Source organism: Heptranchias perlo, chromosome 22, assembly GCF_035084215.1.
Source record: "Heptranchias perlo isolate sHepPer1 chromosome 22, sHepPer1.hap1, whole genome shotgun sequence".
Classification (NCBI taxonomy): Eukaryota; Metazoa; Chordata; class Chondrichthyes; order Hexanchiformes; family Hexanchidae; genus Heptranchias; species Heptranchias perlo.
Genome location: NC_090346.1, coordinates 8,190,235 through 8,208,271, shown reverse-complemented (window position 1 = coordinate 8,208,271; position 18,037 = coordinate 8,190,235). Strand labels below are relative to the sequence as shown.

The window sequence follows — 18,037 nt, the reverse complement described above, 5'->3', positions numbered from 1 at the left end:
CCACCATCACAGAAACCAGTCTTCAGCCAATTCGATTCACTGCACGTGATAGCAAGAAATGGCTGAGTGCTCTGGATACGCAAAGGCTATGGGCCCCGACAACATCCTGGCTGTAGTGCTGAAGACTTGTGCTCCAGAACTAGCTGCGCCTCTAGCCAAGCTGTTCCAGTACAGCTACAACACTGGCATCTACCCGACAATGTGGAAAATTGCCCAGGTATGTCCTGTCCACAAAATGCAGGACAAATCCAATCCAGCCAATTACTGCCCCATCAGTCTACTCTCAATCATCAGCAAAGTGATGGAAGGTGTCGTCGACAGTGCAATCAAGCGGCACTTACTCATCAATAGCCTGCTCACCGATGCTCAGTTTGGGTTCCGCCAGGACCACTCGGCTCCAGACCTCATTACAGCCTTGGTCCAAACATGGACAAAGGAGCTGAATTCCAGAGGTGAAGTGAGAGTGACTGCCCTTGACATCAAGGCAGCATTTGACCGAGTGTGGCACCAAGGAGCCCTAGTAAAATTGAAGTCAATGGGAATCAGAGGGAAAACTCTCCAGTGGCTGGAGTCGTACCTAGAACAAAGGAAGATGGTAGTGGTTGTTGGAGGCCAATCATCTCAGCCCCAGGGCATTGCTGCAGGGGTTCCTCAGGGCAGTGTCCTAGGCCCAACCATCTTCAGCTGCTTCATCAATGACCTTCCCTCCATCATAAGGTCAGAAATGGAGATGTTCGCTGATGATTGCACAGTGTTCAGTTCCATTCGCAACCCCTCAGATAATGAAGCAGTCCGAGTCCGCATGCAGCAAGACCTGGACAACATCCGGGCTTGGGCTGTTAAGTGGCAAGTAACATTCGCCCCAGACAAGTGCCAGGCAATGACCATCTCCAACAAGAGAGAGTCTAAACACCTCCCTTTGACATTCAACGGCATTACCATCGCCGAATCCGCCTCCATCAACATCCTGGGGGTCACCATTGACCAGAAACTTAACTGGACCAGCCATATAAATACAGTGGCTACAAGAGCAGGTCAGAGGCTGGGTATTCTGCGGCGAGTGACTCACCTCCTGACTCCCCAAAGCCTTTCCACCATCTACAAGGCACAAGTCAGGAGTGTGATGGAATACTCTCCACTTGCCTGAATGAGTGCAGCTCCAACAACACTCAAGAAGCTCGACACCATCCAGGACAAAGCTGCCCGCTTGATTGGCACCCCATCCACCACCCTAAACATTCACTCCCTTCACCACCAGCGCACAGTGGCTGCAGTGTGTACCATCCACAGGATGCACTGCAGCAACTCGCCAAGGCATCTTCGACAGCACCTCCCAAACCCGCGACCTCTACCACCTAGAAGGACAAGAGCAGCAGGCACATGGGAACAACACCACCTGCACGTTCCCCTCCAAGTCACACACCATCCCGACTTGGAAATATATCACCGTTCCTTCATTGTCGCTAGGTCAAAATCCTGGAACTCCCTACCTAACAGCACTGTGGGAGAACCTTCACCACACGGACTGCAGTGATTCAAGAAGGCGGCTCACCACCACTTTCTCAAGGGCAATTAGGGATGGGCAATAAATGCTGGCCTCGCCAGCGACGCCCACATCCCATGAATGAATTTTTAAAAAAATTCACACAGATCTTCTTGTGTATTTTGCTGAGCTGCCTGCAGATTGGTTCTTCATCATTCCCTCACTGCCAACATCCATAGGGTGGAAAGAGATAAATCTTAGGCGCATTCAACCTGGGTCACTTTGATGTGTGTTCTCGTGATTTGCTTAAGAATGACATTGACACAGATATGTGAACAGGATTTCAGCACTTTGGTTGGGGGAGGGAGAGATCTAAAAGAAGGCTGAAACATCTATCAGTCAATAGGGCTTTTTTATGTCGTGAGGATAGAAGAGAATGAACATGTCTGAAGTGTGCAATTGTTAGCTGCTTACCACAGTAGATTAATTGAGAGTAAAAATGTGGAATGCTTTTTTTTCCCTGCACTGATTGAGGATGCAATTCCTTTCACAGATTAAACCTGCTTCATGAGGTGCTTTCCGACATGGCTAAGCGGCCTAGAGTTGTACAGTGTGCTCAGACTGTCCCCATTCTGTTGCAGGTTTTCTTCAATGTTGTCACCCAGGTAACGGAACATCATTGAATCAGGTTTAATCTATTGCTTGGGTAATTTGTCAATGTCAGTCTGCTTCACTAATTCCTTTTGAGAAAGCAATTTGTACAAGGTTTTCAGCACAAGTGCTAAAGGCTATACCACTTGTACAGTCAAAGTAACCTTGTGATGACTTCGGATGACTCACTTTGGACTAACCCACCATCCTAGCTCATTTGCACCATATTGCGAATGGCCTGTGGATAGGTCAGACTCTAAAGCATCTTGTATTGTCACAGTTAGCCACTGAGATAGTTAAGACTTCTCACTTACGATGATTCAGTGGTAGTTCAGAAGTTTGAAAAATGTAACCCGAAGACACCATTCTCTATTACCCTACTAATGGTAGTGTAGTGGTTATGTTACTGGACTATTAATCCAGAGGCTTCGACTATTAATCCAGAGCTTGTGAGTTCAAATCCCACCATGGCAGTTTGAGAACTTGAATTCAGTTTTTAAAAAAAATCAGTTTAAGAAGAAAAAAATCAGTTTAAAAAGAAATAAAAAGCTGGTATCAGTAAAAGTGACCATGAAGCTGTTGTAAAAACCCAACTGGTTCACTAATGTCCTTTAGGGAAGGAAACCTGCCGTCCTTACCCAGACTGGGCCTATGTGAATCCAGTCCCACACCAGTGTGGTTGACTCGTATCTGCCCTGTGAAGTGGCCGAGCAAGCGCTCAGTTGTATCAAACAGCTTCAAGGAGGTGGCCCGCCACCGCCTTCTCAGGACAACTAGACATGGACAATAAATGCCTGTGGCATCCACATCCTGAAAATGAATAAAAAACCTGGATACCCTCTGTATTGGTACTGAATCATTAGTTGCTTGTTCTTGCCCTGAACCTACAGGTCTTCTGTTCTTCTCATTGCTAATTAAAAGTCACCTCTTTTTAAAAAAAAAATCAATATTTATTTGGCTGCAGTATTTGATGCAAGCATGCCCACTCGCTGACAAAAAAAAATGAACCTTTGGAGTTGCAGATTATAGCACTGGATTTTAGCGTAAATGCGGTTTCAGTTATAGTATAATATTTTCCCCAGGTAGAAGAAAAGGTGCTATATAATAGGCTGTATATTCAGCTTCACTTTGGTTCAAAGCTCCAGGGCTTAAGATACTAATGTACACAGGCATGATGATGGTGAGCTGGCCTCCTTTTTTTTAGATCTGGGCACTTGATTAAGACTATAATCTGAAGCATCGCCACCTCTCCTATTTGTTTTATACTGAGACTGTTCCTGTAACCTGGGCTCAGCATTTGTATTTTCTTGCTCATTTTTCATAAAGCCTCCTCCCTACCTCCCAGCCGTGGCTTAATCTGCAGGGCAGCTTCATTAACCAGAAGGCACCAAAAATAGTTTGGCCATCCTCCCATCCTCTTGTCACTTATTTGCTGTTACCATTACCTGCTGGGCTGCTTCTGATACCATGGAGGTGATGTTCTAATCACAGTAAAGCAACATAATTAGCTAACATTCATGAGCACAAACAGCAGACATTTTAGTCTCTTGTAGAATCAACTTAAGTTGATTACAGAACATGATTAGGAGCATCATCCTGAATTTTACCAGTCAGCTCATAATTTATTAATGTTATCTAATGTTCCAGAAGATAATCGCTTAAAATCAACTGTGACTTAAAGCCAGAATCAAATTGCATTTTGTGATCAGAGCTTTGCCCATTTTCTCTGTTCTCTGATTGGTAAATGTGTGTTTTATGACTGGTTTTGGAATCTTTAACAGTTTCCCTTTGGCTTCAGTTTGCAGATGGGCCTCTGATTGACCAGCTGTTTCTGGTTATCTTAGAGCGGAGCAGCCTCCTGTATGACATCCCTGACTTCAAGGCAGAAGTTCAACGGTGAGCATAAAGTGACCTTTGTTTGGCACAGGCCTGTATATAGGTTGGAATAGAATGCTTACTGGGTGGAATAACTCTGTTCATCAGTTTGTGCTGCTCGCTCTCTCACTTAGAGTGAAACTTCGTGCACAGGTGAAATTTTAAGAGATGTAAAGCTGAAAATCACAACCAGTTAAATGTACCTCTGTCTGTCTGTCTATACGCACACTAATCTTGAGGAGAGAATAAACGTCCTGTCTGCAAATCTTATTTCTTGTCAGAATTTTTTGGTAATTTTTTTATGTCAACATTTACTATTTGTAAATCCCTATGTCAACATTTCCTATCCAATTTTCCTTTGTTAACTGTCATGATGTCATAGGCTTTGGCCACTCGGTGACTCTGTGGAGTAGGTTTCTGAAGGATCTCTCCCAACTTAGTCGCTATCTTGTCTATTTAAAAAAAACTTATATCCATCAATTGACTATGGACAGTTCTATGGACAATTTACTAGTTACATATTATGTACAGGAATAATTTAAAGAAATTGTTCTAGATTATGGCCTAAATTGGTATTTCTTGTTTAAACCAATAAAGATATGAATCTCAATCTACTTATTTTCCCAGGGCTACAGATGTTATTTTGGTTTGAAAATAAGTTATTTCGCATTGCAAACCTTAAAATTGCTAATCCTGTTGTCCATTCACTCCTTGGGGGCAGATATAGTGACACATTCACCCCTGTGCCTGTTGTGTGTGTACCTGTACGTGAATAGCTACAAAAACTGGGGACAGACTGTAGGTGGACAGGAATGTGTAAAAACAGCTCATACATGTTGCTCCAATTCCAAAAATTCAGGCCTGGCACAGGGGGCAAGCATCATTCTGTGTGTTTGGATGAAAAAAACATAATTTTAATGTTGTTAATAGCAAAGTTATTACTTAGCGAATCTAGTGCTGACATTACAGTCTTACCAGGACATGTGCTTAGAGCAGAATGCCAAAGCCACCAGCCTACAACACTGTGAATATGGTAAGGGGTTCATAGTGGTTTAATAACAGAGAATAATGATCTTTGTCCATGAGAATGAACCCATTGGAACATGATTCATGTGCAAAGTAACCATAAATATGAATTATCATTTGGTGAGTGGCCTGTGATTCAAGAATTCTTTTCACCCCAATTTTCTCCCGCGCTCTCCTACCTGAAGGTGCTCACACCTGCGGGGGTCGGTTCTCCAGATACCTCACCCAGGTGACGATTCTTCATGTGTGAGCCTAGGCAATTAGTGGCAGTGTGCTGTTTGAGAGCATCACAACCGAGGCCGATTCAGGCCTCACCTGAGCTTCCACATACACCCATTTTCCAGCAACCAATGGATAGTGCTCAGGAGCAGGAACCCTGGTGATTGTTTTTCCTCCCTAGCTCAGGCCACATAGAAGCCACAATGATATTAGCTAACTGCGGATCAAACCTGGGACCTTCTGCTCTGCACAACTCAGGACCACTCTGGGCGGTGCCTTTAACTGTTACGTCATTGGGCAGTGGTGATTCTAGAATTTAGACGTTGCCAGTGGTGATGGAGGCATCACGAATTGTGAATGTCTGTCATTTGTGGAGGACAGCCATTCGCTACCTGTCATTATACCAGTGACAGGCAGGAGGTCAGCTGTTTCCAGCAGGTCTTAGAAGCGAAGGAATGTGAATGCTGATTTGAAATAATATTTTAGGCTGAATCTTTCTATTCCAGAATGTAGTCCTTTGTACAACTGGTGCAGAAGATTGTCAGTTTTGTTACTTGCTTGTAATTTGATAACAGATCTAAAGTCATTACTTTACAACTATTAGATACACAGTGAAGTGATGAAACAGGTTCACTCGGATTCACGATGAACTGTGATGGTGTGCTGGTACGGGGCAATGCCAATCTCCATGGTGCCACATCAGTAAACCTGCACAGGGTGGGGAGTAACAGTGGAGTCCACGCAGGTGTTGGTGTGATGTCACTATCTATTTTAGACACGCGGGTACTGGTGTCTTAGCAGAAAATGTTGCAAAGTTAAAACCCTTTAAGATGGATGTCTGAATTCAGTTCAGGTACAGTTTCACTGTCCATGATGATTGACCACCACTTGTGCAGGTGTGCTTGGTGCACTGCTTATATTTTTTTCTCTCTCCCAATTCCACAGTGTATTCAGCTCCCAGCTAATGGTGTTATGTAAACTGTACCCACCTCTCATAGTAGAACAGTCCAAAGAGTTGCTGGAATTCTGTGGAACAGTCAGCAACATCAACAATAAGGAGAACTTCTTCACTCATGTGGTAAGGAATTCGAGACAGTAACCTCGCTCAGTAACCCATTCCAGACCAGAGTAAAACTGAAGCACGTTAGACATGCGGGCTGTACATTGTCAATAACTAGTATTCCTCCTGATGCCTCAGCATGTTTATCCAGTGAGTATTTGAGCTGTATAGACCAGCAAGGCCCCACGTCTAGACCCCGGTCTGCATTGAGTTAACTGACCTCAACGCAGGTGCTACAAACGGCTTCTCAGCCTCTGGATTAAGGAGGGGAAAATTTACTAAGCTTCCTGCTTTTAATTGCTGTCCAGTAATTCATAGTGATGTTCACACACACAGGAAGAGCGAATGATGCAGGCTGGGCTATAGGGTTGAAGGAGGTTGTAGAGATGTTGCGGTGCTATTTTCGAATTTGTTTTTTTGCTGCTTATAATTGCCCCTGACCTAGGAACTGGGTAGTGCTGGATCAGTCTACCATTCTACCGACTCTGGATTCAAATCTAGTCAGGACTGATGGAGTTAAAGGAAAAGGAAAGACTTGCATTTATATAGTGCCTTTCACAACCTCAGGATGTCCCAAAGTGCTTTATCGCCAATTAAGTACTTTTGAAGTGTAGTCACTGTTGTAATGTAGGAGATATGGCAGCCAATTTGCACACAGCAAGGACCCACGAACAGCAATGTGATAATGACCAAGTAATCTGTTTCTTAGTGATGTTGGTTGAGGGAGATCTCCCCTGCTCTTCTTCGAAATAGTGGTATGGGATCTTTTTGCCCATCTGAGAAGGCAGACGGGGCCTCGGTTTAACGTCTCACCCAAAAGACAGCACCTCCGACATGTAGTACTCCCTCAGTGTCAGCCTAGATTTTTCTGCTCAAGTCTCCAGAGTGGGACTTGAACCCACAATCTTCTGACTCAGAGGCAAGAGGGGTATCCACTGAGCCAAGGCTGACCGCTTATATAGCACCTTTCATAACCTCCAGACATCCCAAAGCACTTTACAGCCAATGAAGTTGCAGTACTTTGAAGTGTAGTAACTTGTAATGTAAAAGCAGTTGTCATTGTCTGATATAAAAATAACCTTGAAAGTAAATATGTAGTTTTATATAACAAGGTAAGATTGTGATTTTGTTAGGGAACTCCTGCACTAGCTAGAATGTGTAGTGTGTAACTGTGCACAAACCTCCCTCTCCAGACCAGCTGCACCACATATCCTGATCACTAAAAATGTGGCCCCAAAATGATTAATGGACAATTCTTTTAAGATATAGGAGGGAATTAATAAAAGGCGAGCTCAGCGAAATCTCCATCAGTACAGAATCGGGCTGCTGCTTTGGTGCCGAGTGTGTAAACTGAGCGATAGTTTTGTGCTTTCAGGTTTGGGCAATCGGGGAATACATGTCCTTGTCCTATGACAGACGCTGCACAGTTGAACAAATCACCAAGTTCTTTGAAACTCTGGAGGCGCTTCTTTTTGAGATCACACAGCTGCGAGCCTCCGCCAGTGTGCCCAAGTACTCGCCACGGGTTATCACCGTTCTCATGACCACGCTGGCAAAATTAGCATCTCGGAGCCAGGACCTGATACCAAGGTACTCGATCTATTTCAGTAATCGATCCGAAGGGATGGTGGGGAGGGGGGGGTCATCATACAACTATTGAGCGTTCATTCATATGCACTTTCCAACTAGCAGGATGAATCCGAGGGGTGGTCAGCCCCTCATTTCCATGCACTAGTTAGCAGCCAAGGCATGGAAGAGCACTGGTAAATGTTAGCGCAGGAATGGTGTATGGGGGAAATGTTAGTGAAGGAATGGTGTATGGGGGAAATGTTAGTGAAGGAATGGTGTATGGGGGAAATGTTAGTGCAGGAATGGTGTATGGGGGAAATGTTAGCGCAGGAATGGTGTATGGGGGAAATGTTAGTGAAGGAATGGTGTATGGGGGAAATGTTAGCGCAGGAATGGTGTATGGGGGAAATGTTAGTGAAGGAATGGTGTATGGGGTAAATGTTAGTGAAGGAATGGTGTATGGGGGAAATGTTAGTGAAGGAATGGTGTATGGGGTAAATGTTAGTGAAGGAATGGTGTATGGGGGAAATGTTAGTGAAGGAATGGTGTATGGGGTAAATGTTAGTGAAGGAATGGTGTATGGGGGAAATGTTAGTGAAGGAATGGTGTATGGGGGAAATGTTAGTGCAGGAATGGTGTATGGGGAAATGTTAGTGAAGGAATGGTGTATGGGGTAAATGTTAGCGCAGGAATGGTGTATGGGGTAAATGTTAGTGAAGGAATGGTGTATGGGGGAAATGTTAGTGAAGGAATGGTGTATGGGGGAAATGTTAGTGAAGGAATGGTGTATGGGGGAAATGTTAGCGAAGGAATGGTGTATGGGGGAAATGTTAGTGAAGGAATGGTGTATGGGGGAAATGTTAGTGCAGGAATGGTGTATGGGGGAAATGTTAGTGAAGGAATGGTGTATGGGGGAAATGTTAGTGAAGGAATGGTGTATGGGGGAAATGTTAGTGAAGGAATGGTGTATGGGGGAAATGTTAGCGAAGGAATGGTGTATGGGGGAAATGTTAGTGCAGGAATGGTGTATGGGGGAAATGTTAGTGCAGGAATGGTGTATGGGGGAAATGTTAGTGCAGGAATGGTGTATGGGGGAAATGTTAGTGAAGGAATGGTGTATGGGGGAAATGTTAGTGAAGGAATGGTGTATGGGGGAAATGTTAGTGCAGGAATGGTGTATGGGGGAAATGTTAGTGCAGGAATGGTGTATGGGGGAAATGTTAGTGCAGGAATGGTGTATGGGGGAAATGTTAGTGCAGGAATGGTGTATGGGGGAAATGTTAGTGCAGGAATGGTGTATGGGGGAAATGTTAGTGCAGGAATGGTGTATGGGGGAAATGTTAGTGCAGGAATGGTGTATGGGGGAAATGTTAGTGCAGGAATGGTGTATGGGGTAAATGTTAGTGAAGGAATGGTGTATGGGGTAAATGTTAGTGCAGGAATGGTGTATGGTGGCGGGGAGAATATCATTTACAAATTTCCTAACCTGTTTTCCACAGTCCATGCTGTCCTGTCTCTCTAAATGCTGGTCTATGTCAGCTGCCAGGAGATGCCCAGCATTGGACCTGGTATGGTGCCCACTCTGATTTATTTATTTTTTCCCATGCCTCACCTCCCCTTCCTTTGTTGGACAGATGTCTGGGTTCCACTTGTTGCTTCTCCACAGCAACTGAGATCAGGAACTAGTGATGTGGAGAACCAAACTTGTGCCCACACCCCACCCCCCCCACCTGTGAGCCTGCACTCCTGCTCATGTCGTGCATTGTGTTGTACTTCAACACACTCTGCAATTTCACACCTCAAATCATTACAACAAATTAAAGTGGGGTTGTTAGGTGTATTTTCCCCTCTCTGTCCCGAACAATAAAACACTAAATCTAACCCGCTAGAGTTTTTTGATGAGGTAACAGAGAGGGTAGATGAGGGCAATGCAGCTGATGTGGTGTATATGGACTTTCAAAAGGCGTTTGATAAAGTGCTGCATGGTAGGCTTATCATCAAGATTGTGGCCCATGGAGTAAAGGAGGCAGTGGCAACATGGATACAGAATTGGCTAAGGGACAGGAAACAGAGAGTAGTGCTGAACGGTTGTTTTTCGGACTGGAGGGAGGTGTACAGTGGTGTTCCCCAGGGGTCGGTGCTGGGACCACTGTTTTTCTTGATGTATATTAATGACTTGGACTTGGATGTACAAGGCACAGTTTCAAAATTTGCAGATGACACAAAACTTGGAAGGGTAGTAAACAGTGAGGAGGATAGTGATAGACTTCAAGAGGATATAGACACTGGTGGCATGGGCGGACAAGTGGCGGATGAAATTTAACACAGAAATGCGAAGTGATACAAATCAGTAGGAAGAACGAGGAGAGGCAATACAAACCAGAGGGCACAATTCTAAAATTGGTAGAGGAACAGAGGGATCTGGGGGTATATGTGCACAAATCATTAAAGGTGGCAGGGCAGGTTGAGAAAGCAGCTAAAAAAGCAAACGGGATCCTGGGCTTTATAAATAGAGGCATAGAGTACAAAAGTATGGAAGTCATGATGAACCTTTATAAAACACTGATTCGGCCATAACTGGAGTATTGTGTCCGGTTCTGGGCACTGCACTTTAGGAAGGATGTGAAGGCCTTAGAGAGGGTGCAGAAGAGATTTACTAGAATGATTCCAGGGATGAGGGACTTTAGTAACGTGGATAGACAGGAGAAGCTGGGGTTGTTCTTCTTGGAACAGAGACAATTGCGAGGAGATTTGATAGAGGTATTCAAAATCATGAAGGGTCTCGACAGAGTAGATAGAGAGAAACTGATCCCATTGGCGGAAGGGTCAAGAATCAGGGGACATAGATTTAAAGTGATTGGCAAAAGAATGAAAGGTGACGTGAGGAAAAACTTTTTTACACAGCGAGTGGTTAGGATGCACTGCCCGAGGGGATGGTGGAGGCAGATTCAATCATGGCCTTCAAAAGGGAACTGGATAAGTACTTGAAAGGAAAAAGTTTGCAGGGGATAGGGCGGGGGAGTGGGACTAGCTGGATTGCTCTTGCATAGAGCCGGCGCGGACTCGATGGGCTGAATGGCCTCCTTCTGTCCTGTAACCTTTCTATGATATAAAAAAGATCTCTGACAGCTTGTGGCGGGCGTGTGGGTTAAGATAAATGGGTTTGTACTCATTGTGGTGCCAGTACCAAACCCCTGCTTTCCATTTTCAGGCTTAACAACAACCAAATATATCAAGTGGTGTCCAAATTCTGGGTCTTTCTCTAGATTTACAAATGTAAACCACAGTAAACATATCCACTTTGTCCCTTTTGCGCCCTGAAAATGTATCATTTTAACTTAAAGCTCCTGAGCTCCCATACATAATAATATCTACAGTAATCAGCTTGCACATTGCATTTGGAGCTCAATTTGATAAATTGCTCCCTCTCCCAAAAAAAAATCAGGAAGTTGAATGCAATAAATAACCCTGTGCTAAAATGAATTGAAGAGAAGTTTGATCCCCATATGGTATAATTTCAGTTCTGGTTAGTGTACCATGTAGTTGTTGTTTTTTCCTCGTACAGTGATTGCTCTTTGTTTGTATCTAACTGTCCATTTCTCCAGCTTAAAATGAGGTTTAAAAAAATGATCAAACAGGAAAGAGATTCCTGAGATGAGAGGGTCGTCCTATGAGGAGAGATTGAGTAAAATGGGCCTATACTCTCTGGAGTTTAGAAGAATGAGAGGTGATCTCATTGAAACGTATAAAATTCTTAGAGGGTTTGACAGGGTAGATGCTGAGAGGCTGTTTCCCCTGGCTGGAGAGGCTAGAACTAGGGGGCATAGTCTCAGGGTAAGGGGTCAGACATTTAGGACCAAGATGAAGAAAAATATCTTCACTCAGAGGTTTGTGAATCTCTGGAATTCTCTACCCCAGAGGACTGTGGATGCTCAGTCATTGTGTATATTCAAGGCTGAGATCGATAGATTTTTGGACACTAAGGGAATCAAGGAATATGAGGATCAGGTGGGAAAGTGGAGTTGTGGTTGAAGATCAGCCATGATCTTATTGAATTGAGCAGGCTCAAGGGGCCTTTTGCCTACTCCTGCTCCTATTTCTTATGGTTTGTGAAGAATTTGTGATGAAACCTTCATTTGTTTGTCGGTAAATCTTTGCATGATACGTGGAACTACTGAGAAATAAAACACTCTTCTCTGACTCTGAGCACTCTTTGTTTTCTTCAGGGTGTCTCTGTTCCTGTCCAAGATGAGGCCGTTTGTTCGGAGTGCTTTGATCTCCTCCCTGTACAGTGAGGATGATATTCAGGAAATCCTGGCCCGCGCCAACGAGCTTAACAATCTTTTGAAAGCTCCAAATGTAGCTCAGCTCATACTGGGACCCTCTGCGGACATTGCCAACCCAAGGTGGTACAAAGATACCAATGCTTCCTTACCACTCACCATGAGAACTGTCAGCAAAGTACTGCAGAGAGGGTCAGCACCAGGATTCTCTGCATAGAAAGAATCTTCTTTGGTCATCATGACTTGTGAGTGTGTCAGCTTTCCAAAAGAGAAATGTGTTTAAAAGGGTCTTTACTTCTTAATGAAGACTAATACAAGGGATGCTGGATGTCAAGTAGATAAATAGGTGTTCAGTGTCAAAGAGTCCATTACCATTAAACTTGTGTAACATCCTACTAAGGAAAGTCATTGGTGTCAGCTCATCAAATGAGGCATATTTTTAGGCAGGGGACTCTTAAAATGCCTTCCTCACTCCCCACTCTCTCTACCCAGTAATATTCATTGTAACAATTCCTTCCAGTTCTGCACAATAAACTATTTATGCAATTGTACATGAAGAAAATATTAAATTCAGAATTTTGTCTGGACATTGTCAGTGCAGAGATTTTTTTCTTAATCTTATGATTTTGATGCAACATGTAAACTTATTTTTAAACTTATTAAATCTTGCGTTTATGAAATTCTCTGCAACAAAACTCCTGTTGTATTTGAACAGCCCTGTAGGAGAAAGCAAATGTGCAGAGGCTGTTTCTAGAAGCTCAGCACTTGGTGTTATAGCTCTTGTTTAACGGATTACACTGGTCCCAAAAATTGTTTCTGCTAATATTGCTGTCTGAGGACAGCCCCAAATCCTGGAGAGTTGTGGAGGTGAAGGGTAATCAGTTAACAGGTTTACAGTTCTGTTGGCCTCTTAGATTTGTCTGGTTCACAGTTTTTCTTTTTTGTGTGTTGGAATCATAATTGGATGTTCTGAATTTAAAAAACACATCATAAATGTAGATCTAAGTGTCCCATCTGTTACTCTGTATATTCAAGTGTACGAGTACTGGGGCTTTTTAATTAAATACAAGAGAAGCAGATAAACTAATTACACAAATATCCCTTGTTTCAAAACCACATTTCAAGGGAGCACTGAAAACTGCTCTCACATCTGCTATCCCTGTTTAATCACTCAAAACAAGCTTATTCACGATGTGATTATAAGCGTAGACAAATTGTATCAAAACCAACCTGAATTGGGGACTAAACCCTTGTTTTTGTGTCTGAGTGGTTCATTTACTACCAGTCTGGATCTCTAGGATGATAATGATTGGCCTGGAGTGCAGCATAATTGAGGAAATAAACAATTTATGTTTGTGCATTTGTAATTTAGCTCGAGAACTTGAGTTAAACTGGAGATGGTGAACACTCAGAAAAATGGAAAGAATATTGACTCTTTAGTGATGTCAGTATTCTCGGTGCCATTATGAACTGTTGTCTGCCCTAGTTTAAATCACTCTCTCTCCCATCTCTACATTTAGACCCTTTTGTTCATTAAAAACAAATGGTGCTTGTGTTGCTCCCCTAAGAGCATGCTGTGGATGTGCGGTAACAAATGGTTTTTCATTTCATTTTTTCATGCAATAACATGTTGCTATTTTGCACTTTATTCCTGTGTCTTTAGCTCCTGTGTCTCGGTATAAAAGCAGGGTTGGTTAATTCTGAAGATTGATTACTTGCATTAAGCTACTAACCAATACATTTGAAATGGCTGTTGAGGAATTGTCTGCACATTTTGCTTCATGCACATGCTGACTTTAAATTGAGACACTCTGTAAATGAAGTGCTCTTGAAGCATATAATTTGTGGCCCATTTTGGCAAAATTGGAGTCAAAATCACATTATTCCTTGACCCCAGTGCAACACTTCCATATCTCAACCAGCTGCCCTTATAGCCTTGTTGAAAGAGATCTGCCACTTTACAGCTAAATTACAACAGGTTTTGTTGTGTGAAATGGGTTTCACATAGAACCCCATTAAAAATAGAATTATTTTTCTCTTTTTAGCCAATTCCACCCCCCCCATCCAAAGGCTTGATATGTCATGGGGGTGTAAGTGAGCAATTGACATCAGGCACCTCACCCGAGTGGGCAGTGTCCAGATGTGAATTTTAAGAGTGTCTGCAGGCTATTCAACAGGTCATGGGGATAGAGGGGAAATCACAGCTTATCCTGATCCTGTCTTCACCTGAAGTCTACACATGCTCCCTTTCAGCCAAGGTCACTGTACAGTTATCAGGAGCAGAAATCCTGACAGATTTATTTTCCTCTCCCAAACTTGGGACAACGAGGCCAACTGCAGTGCCTCCGACTGCCACCCTGCTTGAGATCGGCTAATTCAGCACTGACTGGGGTTTGAACCTGACATTTCTGGTCCATATTTGCTCCACTCTTCACTGGATAAACTCACTAAGCCATTGGGGAAGCCTTGGACTGGAGTTTGAATCTGGGACCTGGTGTTGAATGGAGAATGTAATAATCCGGGTTTTTGCAAAAATTAGTTTTTTATATAAGCAATGTCAGTAAATAATTACATTAGTGCCATTGCTGAGATTACTGAGGGCTGGGCATTACATGGGCCTTGTCATTCTTGTAATACTGGATGGCAGCATGAAAAAGTGCTTAACTTCCCATGAGCATGATGAACCCATAGGGTAAAAATAACAATTCTAAAGAACAAAGATGCTTAATCTGTGAAAAGTAGTCTTTATTTGCATAGAATTCTTCAGAAATTGAGACACATTTACACCAATTGAGTACACATTTGAAATACATTCTGAAAAGTTCTATATAAGTCATTACATTACAAAATATATTATTTGAACAGCACAGTTTTTTAACATAAAAATACATTTAATGGAGGTAAAAGTAGTGTTCTAATACTGAAAGAAAACATTTCAATTTTAAAAAGAAATGACTTTGGACTGGAAAGCTCACTTTAAAGGTGTGGCTAGTTTGTTTTAAAAACAGTGTGTTGGTAAGCACTTCCCTCTGTGTGTGCCCTGCACGAACAAGCTCAAAACCCTACCATTATGCAGTTATGTCCAGTTAAAGAGCACCCACTTATGGCCCAGGAGTTCTAATTTAGAAGATTTGGTATGGAACCACTATAATGACTATCAGACAGGCATTGTTGCAGAGCATGGCATCTAGAGTTGGAATCTGGTTTGGTGTTCAAAAATGCAAATTGTGAGATTTTTAATTTTGGAACTTATGCCCCCTGATTGTCCGTGTTGATTTACTGAAGACTGTGGGTTCTTTGAATGAGCCATTCGCTTGAGGATAACTGCAAATTGGTAGGTCTAGTTTAAAACTTACTGTTTATATTTACAGAGTTATGTATTTACACTGACACTAATGTTCCCCTTTAAAAAGACAATTCCATTTGTTCTGTCTACATTTAGCTGTCAATCTTCTCTACCGTATAGTCTGTGGATATAATACTTCTAGAATAATGTCTGATAAAAGGTTTAATTTCTTTCTGGGAAGGAAGGAGGTAACTGCATTTAAAAAATGTAACAATGTTTGACTAAAATATACATAGTGAAACCACTGCTTCCTGTGACAAAGTGGATCTTAAAACATAATACAAAAAAAATTCAAAAACTATCATGGCATTTGTTGAAAGAGTTAAAACGGCTACCTTTATGGCCTGTGGTCATTTTGAAGACCCAGTGTCATGGTCTGTAAATATATGGAATTTGTTTTATAAAAATGTATAAAACACAGAAAAGAGTTCATCACACACACATTAAAAAGAGCATTTTCAACCAAAGTACAAAACACAAAGCTAGAGAAGACAATTGCTTAACAAGGTAACAATTTTATTGGCATCATTTGGAAAATCTTAAGAATTAATGATCTGATAACCTTACATTGAGGACTCACTGAACTTAGGACATTGTAGTCCATTGTGTGTATTGTGTCTGAGTTAGTGTTTAATCTGCAATCAGTACCTCTGGAATGAATGGAATATTGAACTGCTTCATGGTGTAGTACTGACTTTTAATTTGCTCATCAGTTTTAGGCCTTTCATACTCCATAATAAATTCTGTAATGTACTATCCTTAGAGGTTTATAACATTTATCATTGGTCAGTATCTTGCAGGCAATCAATGGCCGACGTTACTGAGATCGGGTTGTTCTGTACTCTTCTCAAACTGATCTTTAATGGTCAGCATTTTGGTTTTACAGGACCATTTTCAGAAAGTTTTTTCTTTTTTGCATACTTCCATTTTAAAAAAATGAATTGTACAGAGCCATTTTCACAATGTCCTTGTGGAGTGGAGGGTTCCTGTTGCTCCTCCATGTTGAGACATGCTGTGCTGATGGTTTTATGTTGCAGCCTAGGAAACCTGACTTGGAAGTCGGACATTTTAAAATGTGTCATTTAAATTTAGAGGAGTTTGGTGTAAATGTTTGATCTACAATAAAATAATGACACATTTCATTGTAGGTTTTTCTCTTTTTATCTGTCAGACATCCCCACACTGATGCAGGTAAAGTGAGACGAGACTGCTATGTGGATTTAGATTGAAATTGTAACCAAGTGGAAATGTTGACTTTGATTGGCAACTTCCCCTTGGATCTGGGAAATCCTTTCTTAGCACTTTGATTGATTTATAAATATGTCAAGTTTGAATAGAATTATACAGTGTCACAAGCCAAAAAGTCAATACTTATTTTAAGATCCTACAAATATGTGAGAAAGATCTCCAACTGTCCTATCACTATTAAAATTTACGCCAATCATAAACTAGCATTGTAAAATTATTTTTATTTGCTGGGTGATTCCACCCCATAAATCTCAGCTGGAAGAATTCTCCATGACTTAACACTCACAGTACTTTGTGCTTTGCTTATATCAGGTGTACCAGCGCAGCTTTTCCAGCCCTTCCCAACTAAAAGACACAGATTCTGAAATGTCCCCACCTTGTGGATCAGCAGGGAATCTGCAAAACTTGCAAATCTGGCTAGTGTGAAAGAAAGAGCTTGGCCTGGAGTTTCCTCCTTGGGTGGAACCTGGAAGTAAGACCTGAAAATGAGCCCATTTTCTGACAGCAAGTATCCTCCTAATCTCATTAGAATGCGCTCTAATTTAAAATTGGCATAAATTAGTGTAAACAATTGGGGCCTAAGGAAAAGCTGAACCCACACCAGTATATTTCTTTCAGTCTTAAGATTTAAGTTGCAAATCATTTAACCATCATTTATGCACATCAGGATTAAGAACCTGCAACTGTCGAGACACCCCCGAACAAGCACAATTGGAAGACTCAAGCATTTGAGAGTTGGGGACGTGGCCAGTTTTGTGGGCGGAGATTTGTTCGGATGGAGGGACGTAATAGATCGAGGAGTCTCGGGCATATTGTAGTTACGCGTATAGCTCACGCCTAAAAGTCCACGCTCTTTTAAGACACGCAACTGGTTTGTGCCCAGATTACGGGTGTATCTAAGAGCAAATGCGGAAGAAACTTCAGGAGCATCTTATCACTTCTCTCAAACCGCCCATAGAATGAATTACAGTGCAGTTACTGTTATTGTGTGGGTAAATGTGTCAGCCATTTTGCACACAGCAAGGTGACACAGGCAATGAAATGATTGACCATTCAATCTGTTTTCAGTGGTGTTAAAGGAATGTTGATCAGGACACTAGGGGGGAAAAATTGGATAAGGGTCCGTTTCGGGCGGGGTAACGATGTGCTACTACCCCGCGCCCGACGGAACTACACAGGCAGGACGCAAGTTTGGACCCACCCGAGGACTTACCTGCAATCAGCGTTCCATTCCAGGCCTTGCACATGGAACCAATGCAATTTGCACTTTCCACCAC

At 42.4% G+C, this 18,037-nt stretch overlaps 1 protein-coding gene across 2 annotated transcripts in view; it reads left to right on the top strand.

Annotated features, from left to right (window-relative positions):
* The window catches only part of ap5z1 (adaptor related protein complex 5 subunit zeta 1), a 48,372-nt gene extending 31,720 nt beyond the window's left edge, over positions 1 to 16,652 (top strand). For both annotated transcript variants that reach the window (XM_068002891.1, XM_068002890.1), the window contains 5 exons: positions 2,037 to 2,148; positions 3,933 to 4,030; positions 6,200 to 6,332; positions 7,690 to 7,904; positions 12,110 to 16,652. In XM_068002891.1, the coding sequence (XP_067858992.1) occupies positions 2,037 to 2,148; positions 3,933 to 4,030; positions 6,200 to 6,332; positions 7,690 to 7,904; positions 12,110 to 12,383 (832 nt within the window). In that variant the 3' untranslated portion in view covers positions 12,384 to 16,652. The remainder of the gene's footprint in view (positions 1 to 2,036; positions 2,149 to 3,932; positions 4,031 to 6,199; positions 6,333 to 7,689; positions 7,905 to 12,109) is intronic.
* Positions 16,653 to 18,037: the final 1,385 nt, after the last annotated feature.